Source organism: Musca autumnalis, unplaced genomic scaffold (genome assembly GCF_047663935.1).
Source record: "Musca autumnalis isolate F117 unplaced genomic scaffold, ASM4766393v1 scaffold_5, whole genome shotgun sequence".
NCBI lineage: Eukaryota > Metazoa > Arthropoda > Insecta > Diptera > Muscidae > Musca > Musca autumnalis.
The window spans coordinates 102,594,083-102,606,370 of record NW_027412088.1 but is presented as its reverse complement, the minus strand read 5'-3'; the positions used below and the strand labels follow the sequence as shown (position 1 = coordinate 102,606,370).

The 12,288-nt window shown below is 35.4% G+C and overlaps 1 protein-coding gene across 1 annotated transcript in view; it reads right to left on the bottom strand.

Moving 5' to 3' along the window:
- tor (tyrosine protein kinase receptor torso) overlaps positions 1-12,288 on the bottom strand; it is a 533,285-nt gene that overhangs the window by 73,443 nt on the left and 447,554 nt on the right. The window contains exons 10-12 of the mRNA XM_073992792.1: positions 9,908-10,199; positions 9,572-9,743; positions 386-1,598 (exon numbers count right to left, since the gene is read on the bottom strand). Coding sequence (XP_073848893.1) covers positions 386-1,598; positions 9,572-9,743; positions 9,908-10,199 — 1,677 coding nt within the window. The remainder of the gene's footprint in view (positions 1-385; positions 1,599-9,571; positions 9,744-9,907; positions 10,200-12,288) is intronic.

The window sequence follows — 12,288 nt, the reverse complement described above, 5'->3', positions numbered from 1 at the left end:
AGAAGATACTGTGTCTTACTCCCTTTCCTACTTTACCCTTGAGCAACCATTTGTATGCCTGAAATTCAATTGAATTGCAAGATACATACATATTAACCTGAATCGAGCAAATTCTTCTTTGTAACTATCAATATTTTCCTTAATCATCTTTACTTCTGTATGTATCGTTGTACTTTGTCTGATGAGTTGTGCTAAAAATAGATTGCTCTCATTATTTTTTAGCTCTTAACGTGGCTTATATTGCTGTCAGATTTCAGCTTGGTCTCTGTGCCAACATGACAAGTTGGTCTTTGCAATGACAAGATGAAATGCAGGTATATCCTTCATACCATACCATATCATAGCATAAACGAATAACAAAGATTTCCAGGATACAGTGACTTACCATGCCGACGGCTACTTGACGAGCAATGTCGATTAAATCTCCACCGGACAATGGAATTCTAGTTGTGTGCCATATGTCATTTTTATCATCATCACTTTTGCCCTCTCTAATTTTGGTTGGGACTGAAAATTCATTTGCATTCGTGTTGAGGTTGGGTGGCGTCGTGTTGGGTGCTCTTTGTGTTTGGTGGCTTCCATCCTCGCTTTGTTTTGTTTTCCCATTGTACAATTTGAAGTAGGCTTTGTTTTCAATCGCCTTTTGATGGTTGTGCTGTTTATTTGCGGCTTCATTAGAGGTAATAATCTGTTGAGCGACATGCGACTGACTATGACCTTCGTTGAATTGATGATTCCGCTGCGAATGTTGATGATGGCACTCACAATTGTTAATAGAAATTATTGTGTTGATGGATTGTTGTAGCTCTGCTTTGGGCTGAGGCTGTTGATCCCTACTTTGCTTCAGGAGTAACCTATCCAACTCCTCGTGTTCTCGACTTGAATCTGTGGCATCGATATTCCGGATGAATACATCGACATTACATTTGCATGAATTTGTGCAACAAATTTCATAACCATAGGATTTGTTTTCTGTCGCTGGTGAACTGGCGAATGTTGAGGTGGCAGAATTGAAACGTGAGGATGAAGAAGAGGTGGAGGAGATGGAAGGCATCGACTTAGAAGAGGAGTCTGAAGATGACAATAATTTATTCAATTGTGTTATGGGCGACGACTGCTCTTTTGATTTGTCATTTTCAACTGTCAATGACATGCCCATCGTTCCTATGTTTTCAATGACAACGTTATCCCCTTCATGCTTCTCGCCATCACGGCTAATATTGTGACCATCCTGGTCACACAGTTCATTATATTTTCTTTTGAATTTTTCAATTACACTTTCACAGGCACTGTGCTGGAAATGTTCATTTTTATGGTCAACATTGTTGTTATTGCTATAACAATCCTTGCTGGTGTTTGTAATAACTTCCACAGCTTCAGCCAATCGACAATGTTTACCATTTGAAACTGTCATTGCAGTTGCAACCAAAGCTTGCATACCTTGAGGTGGTGGTGGCGGTGTGCCAGGTTTTTCTTCTTCGGGGAATACATTTAATTTATTTTGTAGTTTACCGATGTGTGGTAGTTCGACGGTGATATTTTTTGATGCGTTGAAGTGAATTTTCCTCTGAATTTCGTGCTGAAAGCGCCATTCGTTTCTAAATGAAAAGGAAGAAGATGAGAGAAAAGAAAAATCAGCAATTTTTTATGTTGGAAATATTATTTTTAGGATCTTTAGAAGTAATAATGTCTGTGTAAATTATACTAAAACTAAACTCGTGCTTGACATTAACATCTTAATAGGAATTGAGGTTGAAGTCGTTAGGACGATGAAAGAGGATTTGCATTAACAGGTTATTGGCAGCACATGTATTTAAAAAGAAAAGTCTATTTACCATGAAATACTACCACGTTCGGCAATCTAAAAATTCCTAAAACTCTGAGAGAAATTCTACCACTGTTTTTTGCACCTGAGTACACGTGAAGCTAGAATCTTGACATGTTGCATGAAGGTCATATTTGGTGCAAAGGTTAGGCGAAAGTTTTTAAATGTAAAATTAAGGTAAAGGTTACAGCTGGCAAACTAACTAATAGTATGACTATATCTAGGCTTATACCGACCCGGTTAATCATTTTTTCTATCTGTAGCGAATTGCATGCAAATAGTCTGTGGTTTAATCCTTGTAAATGTCATGCGAACAGAGCTCTAATTTTCAAATGGATATTTCATGTTCACTGGCGGCAAAAGAAGTTCTGGGCGTTTGCGAGGGAGGTATCAGAAGCATTGCGCCTGATTATTCCACCAACATATTCAATCAATACAGTCAAAAAAAAAAAATACCAAAGAGTAAAGTTCGGACGGGCTGAAATTGTTATACCCGCCACCATCGAAATATTCGGTGGAGACCCTATAAAGTATGTATATACTTAACCAGTAGTGCGATTCTCTAACTCATTTTTTGAGTTACCGACAAAAATCGGTATGATGAAAAGTTCAAATAAAATTTGACAACACTGTTGCAATCGGTAGAACTTTACTACGACTTCTTTTTATTGGTCGCTAACTTACAGAATAATATCGTTAATTACCGAAATTATAAGCATTTTAATTTGACCGATTTTTGTCCGTAACTCCAAAAATGTGTTAGAGAATCGCACTACAAGGCAAAATTCTATGTCGATATAACCATGTCCGTCTGTCCGTCCGTCGATCCGACTGTTGAAATCAAGATACAGCTCGCAATTTTTAAGATAAAGCTTTGTAATTTGTGTAGGATGTACCTGAAAGAGTTGACATATATAGTCCATATTTAAGCCCGATCGGACCGATATGGCCCATCTTCGAACTTAAACTAACTTAGGACAAAATATTAAGAAAGCTAAATTTTGAACCAAATCGGCAACCAACCACTACGCATTGTGTCATAGGGGATTTTTACAAAGTTCTGGCTATTTTCTCATTAAGTATGGACTTGCCCCTGATAAAACGTGTACCATCGTAATGGAGGCAGCGAACACAAGTTGCTGTAACAAAAATCAAAACGATCCGAGAGCAGGTCCTAGTCTGAACTTTTGCGAAATTTTGTGTGGGAGGTACCCGAAGGACTGGACCGTTAGAGTTCATATTGGAGCCTTATCTATGCCTGGTAGAAATTTCACAATGTGCAAAGTATGGACCAACTCGGTTGCTCCCTTCAAAAGATTTATCGTGCACTCAATTTTTCAGAAAATTTTCGAACTTTTATGGGGGATGTACCTGAAGGAGTGGACCAAAATGTGGCCAAATTTTGGACCAAATAGGCTTATCCGTTCGATAAGCCAGCCAGACAGATGGATATAATAATTGATGATCAAAAATCTTCTGATATAGAAGAGCAAATGCAAATGAAGTAGGAAATAATACTTACCATCATGGTAGAACAAGAAAAGGTAGCAGCAATACCCAGCTGACTGAACTGGGCTGTAATGTTAGTGTCAAATTCCATACGACATTTAATATATTTATTTCTATGTTCGATGTATATTAGGGATATATATTTTTTGAAGAACAAATTTATTCATCAGAAAAAAAAACTATTTTCACTATTGTGCATTTAGTGGAATGAAATGGAAACATTCAAATGGAAAATCTAACGAGTTTTCATTCATGTTTTCCAAAGTATTCAATCAAATGTGAAAAATTATTAGTTTTTTTAAATTCCAATAATTTATAGACATTTCCTTATTTGGTTTACATGTACATTGACACTAACGTTTACAAACAACAACAAAATTCTATGTGGTTGTTGTTAAGTTGTATTTGTTGTAGTATTTACTTCACCTGGTTTGTTCTACCATGACTTACCATAGTATTTGTGAACATTGAAAAATAGGATTACCAATTTTAGAAAAGTTTGGATTTTCCTTTAACTAAAATAATTTCGCATTTGCATTTATTAAAACAAGTAAAAAAGCATTAAGTTCGGCCGGGCCGAACTTTTCATACCCTCCACCATAAAATATTCTGAACTAAAATGGAATAATTACTTTTCATTCCAGTCCCCAACTTTAAGTGGGTACGTTAAAATGTCAGATAATGTTTATGTACATTTATGCTTCATTCGGGAGGCCCTTTTTTATGGTGCCTATATCTAACTATGTATGTTGACAATTTTTGGTGGGCCAGAAATTGGGAGGTACTGTTATATAGGGGTTATAATAAAACATGGGCCTATGTTGACAGTTTTTGATGGGAGCCTTTAATGTCAAATAACTCCTAATTCGGTTAAAAAATTTAGCTAGAATCTTCAAAATATCGAAAATCGGTACATAACGTGGGAACTTCAAATGTCATTAACAGCTAGTTCGGAGGTATCTGGGCTATACGAAAATATGAACTTAAATGAACCGTTATATGGGGGCTATACCAAAACGTGGACGTATGTCCACAAGTTTTGTCATATAAGTTTATTGACATTTAAGAACTTTAAATGTCAAATTATAGCTACATCGGTCTGAAAATGTAGCTAAAAACGTCAAAATACCGCAAATCGGAGGGTACCGTTATATGGGGGCTATACCAAAACGTGGACCTATGTCCACAAGTTTTGTCATATAAGTTTATTGACATTTAAGAACTTTAAATGTCAAATTATAGCTACATCGGTCTGAAAATGTAGCTAAAAACGTCAAAACGCCGCAAATCGGGGGTACCGTTATATGGGGGCTATATATAAGTTTATTGACACTTAAGAACCCTAACAGCGTGTTTTTGTAAAAAGTTTTTGCCCATTCGTTCGTCGATTTCATGAACGAAGACACAATTTGGTTTTCATAGCGGTTGACGTTTGTATTCGTGTGACAAATAAATGAAAGCTTTTTATTTTCGTAATTTTTTTGGTTTTCGTAACAAAATCAGACGAACGAATACGTCAAAAATAAACGAATGGAAAAGACCCATCGTTTTGAATAAAAATTAAATAATTTGAGTAAAAAATGGCACAAAACACACGAAAACTGGAAGGGAATGCAATTTTATTTATTTCCATAGAAGCACACGCGTATATGTACATCCCTTTCTTCATATTATCACAATTATTTTTGGACAAATTTGATTACATTTTTTTCTTATTTTTTGTTTGTCATCTGTTTATCGGGGTTGCCATCAAGTAACACATTTTACGTGCAGATGCCTATGCAAAATTCACAAAATAAGTATCATGGAAACCCTGAAATATAAAAGCTTTTATGAAATAGACGAAAGCTTTCAGATAAAAACGAATGGTTCGTAAAATTTTACAAGAACCAAATTTTGAACGTATACGTTTTAGTACGAACGGTTCGTGTGACAGGCAAGCATTTTTACAAAAACACGCTGTAAGAGTCAAAATATAGCTAAATCGGTCTGAAAATGTAGCTAAAACTGTCAAAATACCGCAAATCGGAGGGTACCGTTATATGGGGGCTATACCAAAACGTGGACCTATGTCCACAACTTTTGTTATATAAGTTTATTGACACTTAAGAACCCTAAATGTCGAATTATAGCTATATCGGTCTTAAAATGTAGCTAAAAACATCAAAACACCGTAAATCGGGGGGCACCGTTATATGGGGGCTATACCAAAACGTGGACCTATGTCCACAACTTTTGTTATATAAGTTTATTGACACTTAAAAACCCTAAATGTCAAATTATAGCTATATCGGTCTGAAAATGTAGCTAAAAACATCAAAACACCGTAAATCAGGGGCACCGTTATATGGGGGCTATACCGAAACGTGGACCTATGTCCACAACTTTTGTTATATAAGTTTATTGACACTTAAAACCCCTAAATGTCAAATTATAGCTATATCGGTCTGAAAATGTAGCTAAAAACATCAAAACACCGTAAATCAGGGGGCACCGTTATATGGGGGCTATACCAAAACGGGGACCTATGTCCACAACTTTTGTTATATAAGTTTATTGACACTTAAGAGCCCTAAATGTCAAATTATAGCTAAATCGGTCTGAAAATGTAGCTAAAAACGTCAGAATACCGCAAATCGGGGGGTACCGTTATATGGGGGCTATACTAAAACGTGGACCGATATATCCCATCTTTGAACTTGATCTTCCGACGGCTAAAAAAATGGTATTCCCCAATTTTCAGCGAAATCGGTCAACAAATGCGACCTGTATGTTGCGAACGGACGGACGGACGGACATGCATAAATCGACTCAGAAAGTGATTCTATGTATATCCCTAGAAGGAACTATGGGTCTATCTCGCTTCCTTTTGTATGTTACGTACAAATGCACTAACACATAATACCCCTTACCACATAGTGGTGTAGGGTATAATGAATTGCATATAAATACTAGTTACCAAGCTTAGCTTTCTTCTACCACAAAAACAAAATCCAAATACGCCTGATGATCGGATTTAACCACCCGTGAAACGAAGCATAATGGTTGGATGATGTGTGGGACTTCTGTAGACTCCTAATTTTTCAATGTACCTCTTAGGTCATAACAGCTCAACTCGAAAGAGAATTAGTTGAATAAAATCACTATAAATTAAGAAGCACTAACACACTTCAAATCGTGCTTGATCTTGCACAGAAATTTAGCACTGATATCTGGCTATCTATTTATAAAATTTGGTTCAAGTAGTTATTTTATTTTTTGTGTAACAATTTTTTTATGTTGGAAAGCCAAATTTAAAACTTAAAACTATTTTTTCTCGAAATTGAATTTTTTGAGATGTGACACTCATTGAGTAAATAAGCGATATGATTTCTTCAATAATAAATTGGAGGAATTGAAATCCTAAATTATAACAATTTCCATAACATTAACTTTAAAATTGAATGATAAATTTTAAAATTAAGTTAACCGGAACTCTGCAAATCTGTTCATGGATGAACTCTCACTTACTTTTCATGTGTTGTTCGCATAATTTGGTTTATTAAGACTTTTATGTTCATTAGTCCGTTGCATCAATACATGTTTTTGTCTTTCATTTTTCTAATATTTGCCGTGGAAAAGCTTGGGTTCGACATTGTCTTCATCCTCACAACAGATTTTACACATTCCATTTCCTTTTATTTGGAATCTTTGGAAGATAAATTTCAAATATGCCGTGACCACTAAATGCTGCAGTTAGGAGGAAATGTAGATTTTCGTGTTTCCTTTTTATACCATGCGCCATTGCAGGAAATGAGATTGAAATTAAATTTGCTTTTAAAGGGTCATGGTCACTTGCAAATTTAAAATGAAATCGAAATTTATTTTATTAATTTATTTTAAAGTACAGGTATAATAGAATATGTTGCAACAAATCGATCGGACAAAAATTGGCTGAGATATGATATTTATTGTGTTTTGTATGGAGCATAGAAACTAGAAGCGTGTTTTTTTCGAAATGACATTTTTGAATTCGGCGCCCACTATAGCTCGAAAACGGATGATCCGATCTTCATATGTTTTTGTGGTAATATTATCTTGTCCTTAAGCGAGAGAATTTTAAACATTTTTTGACGGATTTATGGCCGAAAAACTATCCAATTTTTGGTTAGAATCGAAATTTTGATTTTTGACGCTTCACAATTTTTATACCCTCCACCATAATATGGAGGGTATAATTAAATTTGTCATTTCGTTTGTAACTCATCGAAATATTCATCGGAGACCCTATAAAGTATGTATATTCTTGATCAGTATAAAAGTCGATATAACCATGTCCGTATGTCCGCCCTTCCGTCCATCTGTTGAAATAAGATAGAGCTTTGTAATTTGGTATAGATGTTTCTATTACTCCTAGGATGTTTGGTATTGCAAACGGGACCTCCTGATTTTCGGTATTTTGAAGGTTTTAGCTTCATTATCACACCGACATGGCTGAAATTTGGTACTTAGTCTTCGTTGGTGGTATAAAACTTTCTCCTAGAATTTTTGCGGTACAGGTTCACGCCTTCATATAGCCCCCATAGAACGGTACTTCCCGATTTTCGGTATTTCGAAATTGTTGAAATTTGGTATTTGGTCTTCATTTGGGATATAAAACTTTCCATATGAAATTTGTCGGCATAGGTTCACGCCTTCATATAGCCCCAATAAAACTATACCTCCCGATTCTCGGTATTTTGAAGATTGTGGCCTCAATATTCCTCTGAAATGGCTGAAATTTGGTACTTTGTCTTCGTTGTTTATATAGCCCCCATAGAACGGTACCTCCCGATTTTCGGTATTTTGAAGGTTGTGGCCACAATATCCACCGAAATGGCTAAAATTTAGTATTTAGTCTTCGTTGGGAGTAAAAAAACATTCTATATGAAATTTGTCTGTATAGGTCCATGCCTTCATACAGCTCCCATAGAACGGTACCTCCGGATTTGCGGTATTTTGAAGTGTGTGGCTTCAATATTCCACCTAAATTGTTGATATTTGGTATTAAGTCTTCATTTGGGGTACAAAACTTTCCATATGAAACGTGTCGGTATAGGTCCACGTCTTCATATAGCCCCATAGTACAATACCTCACGAATATCTGTATTTTGGAGGTAGTGGCCTCAATATTCCTCTGAAAGGGCTGAAATTTGGTATTTAGTCTTCGTTGGGGATATACAACTATAAAACTTCCCCCAGACATTTTTCGGTACCGGTTTACACCTTATAGCCCCCATAGAATAGTAACTCCCGATTTTCGGTATTTTGATGGTTTTGACCACAATAATCCGACGAAATGGCTGAAATTTGGTATTTGGTCTTCGTTAGGGCATTCAACATTCCCCTCTAAAGTTGTCGGTATAGGTCCACGCCTTCATATAGCCCCATAGGACGGTACATCCCAAACGGCTGAAATTTGGTATTTTGTCTTCGTTAGGGGTACAAAACTTTCCTTCTGAAATTTTAGGTATAGGTCCAACGCTTCATATTGCCCTTAAGGACGGTAAATCCCGATTTTCGGTAATGGCTGAAATTTGGTATTTAGTCTACTTTGGAGGTAAAAATCTTTCCGACTGAAATTCGTCGGTATAGGTCCACGTTTCGATATAGCCTAGAACGGTACCTTCAGATTTTTTCTAATTCTGAGGGTTGTGACGTCAATATCCCACCGAAATGGCTGAAATTTGTTATTTAGTCTTCCATGGGGTTATAAAATATTCCAGAAGAGAAATATCAGTATAGGTTTACGTCTTCCTATATCCCACAAAGAAGCGTACCTCTTGATTTTCGGCATTTTGAAGGTTACCGAAATATCTAACGTTTGGTGTTTAGACTTCTTGAGTCTAAAAACTCTCCGCCAGAAATGTGTCGGTATAGATCAAAGTTTTGATATACCAACTAAACTGATTGATGGGCGCGATAACTTACAAATCAAGATAATCAAAACCGGAGGCGACACGCTGATAAGGCGTATGAATCAGCTATTTAACACCATCCGGCAAGATGAACGCAAAGTGGTATTCGTTACTTAGTAATGAGTGAAGTAGGTAGTTTTGCCTTGTAAAGTTTTTTAAAAGTAGCCCATTATTTTTCAACTTACTGGTAATGCAGAAGGTAGCTTGTTTACATGACTTTGTAATGGGTTATTCAGCTCAAGTGGCTCAAAAACATTTAATGGGTAAAAATATAAAATCTTTTGGGAACCCTGCAACCTACCTTAGAAAATCCAGTAAATTACCAAAACTGCAGTATTCAGTCAGTAGCATCATATCCTCGCCGAAACGTGTGCAATGACCAATAATACCAACAATATTTGGATGTTTTTCGACAGACTTCATAACCTCAATTTCACGACGAAATGCCCGAATCTCCTCGGCATTGGGCTGATCTGTAATGAAAATTAAAGTATAAACATTACATCAAAATAAATAATACAATTACTACGCCATATTTCATCGAGGATATTTTAATTAGCAGAGCTGGCCAGTCGCTCTTTTCTTTTGGAAACACTTCTTTATATGTATGTGTGCCGAACAACAAATTTCTATTTACCTTTTAACATTTTTACGGCCACTTCATATGTGGCATCCGTTTTGATATCTTTGTAGATACCACGTTTCACCAGGCCAAACGCTCCTTCACCCAATACTTCATGAAGTGTCAAATAATTGCGGTTAATTTCCATGTCATCATTAAATAACGCAGCATTCTCTTCCTGTTTTAATTGAAAGGCTATTTCATCGGACTTTTGTTTGATGTTTGTACATGCATTTGAGTTTCCGTTTAAAGTGTGCATAAAACCAAATGCCTCCTTGGTATCAGTGGGTGCTTTCTTTTCCAACTCCTGCGGAAGATGAAGAGAGAGCAAATATTAAATTAAATAGATACGTGAGTTGGATTTACTGCGAATTTCAATATGAGTTGGTGTGAATGTGAATTTGCATTCAAACATATTATTCTCGGTTGTTGTGCTGATGTTCTACATACATATACAATGTGTATAGTATTATGTTGCATTGCATATATTGAAAAAAAAAAAAACAAAAATGTTTGAATATGTTTATCAATGAGGAAACACATTATATCTCATGGATAAAGATTGCTTTTGTGAGCTATTTTCATTTTAAAGTAAAATTTTTAATACAGATGATTTTATTCATTCTATGAAAATTGGAATGAATTGTCTAACGAGGGAAAGTTAGAATCGCGTCACTAACATAGAATTTCTTATCTGAGTCAATTGATCCGATATTCATGCGCATTGGTTGTTGTTAGAGCTAGCAAACCATCGATATTCCCAACATTAGATATTTTCGATATAATGTTTTAAAATATCGATTGCTATCGATATTATCGTTAAGTTGTCATCGCCACTAATTTGGAAATGTCAATGATTTTCTTGAAATTATGCAAAAGTAGTTCACAGAATTGTAAAGGAGAGTAAACAACTGCTATCATTTTATAAAAAATGTAAAAATTACATTTTATTTTACCGAAAAATGTGTACATGTGACTACGGACTTACTTTCTTACACACATAACCGAAAAGCAGCGAAATTTCTATTTATTTCAATGGATTTCAGGTTAGGGGTTTTTATTCCGATAATATCGATAGGAAAAACTATCTATCGATATTGATTTTTTAAATAATAATCGATAGTGCCATCGATTTTTTTGCCAGCTCTAGTACACACGATCAGTTTTGTCTGTCGATTTTTCGGAAATATCGATAAATGTCAAACTGTAAAGGAAAAAATGTTATCGTAATAAATAATAGTAGATTCTTGTAGGTTCTGGAACACATCACCAGTAGGGCTGGCAAACCATCGATATTCCTAACATTAGATATTTTCGATATAATATTTTAAAATATCGATTACTATCGATATTATCGTTAAGGTGTGAACACCATTAATTTGGAGATGAAAATGGCGGAAATGTCAATGCTTTTCTTGGAATTTTGTACAAGTAGTTCACAGAAATGTAAAGGAGAATAAACAATTGCTTTCACTTTATAAAAATATTAGAAAAAATAGATTCTATTTTTCCAAAAATTTTGTACATGTGACTACGGACTTACTTTCTCACACACACAAAACCGAAAAGCAGCGAAATTTATATTTATTTCAATGAATTTTAGGTGGGGGTTTTTGTTCCGATAATATCGATTGGCAAATTAAATATCGATAGATAGATATTTAATTTTTAAAAAAATAATCGATTTTATCGATAGTGCCATCGATTTTTTGCCAGCTCTAGTTGTTGTCCCTTTTACCTACTCTTTCAGGTTTGAGTCTGGAAACATAACAAATAATGTGCTGGCTTTCGATAAAATTCCTACAGTTACGAGTAACTCCAAACTCCAAATACACTTGAATACACTTTAGGCTAATTATTTCAAAAAGTTCGGACTTGTCCCCGAAAAAGTTAGAGGCCTACAGAAAAATAGAGGACATGGCCTTTAACTGTACTTTTGTGAAAAACTTTAATTTTTTGTGTGGTACTCAAAAGTGTCGACCGATATAGTGCATATTCGAACCCGATCTATGTGTAAAGTCTGGACCAAATCGATTACATTTTCTTATCGTGCCCACAATTTTAACGATAAATATGAACAATAAAATTTGGACATAGATCGGAGCTTTGGTATAGACCCAATATAACGATACCTTCCGATTTGACATATTTTGGCGTTTTTAGCCACATTTTCAGACCGAATATGCCCCAAACATATTTTGCAGTTAACATATATATGTATGTTTGCAACAGTCCCAAACATAACATATGTTTGGGTCCTGCAAACAAATTTATGTTTGGATGAAATATAAATACAAACCCAAAAACCACAAAAACATACACACACATTTATGGTGGGGTTTCTTTTATTGAATTGCATAGAAATACCAAACACAAAAGCAGCAATAGACACACAG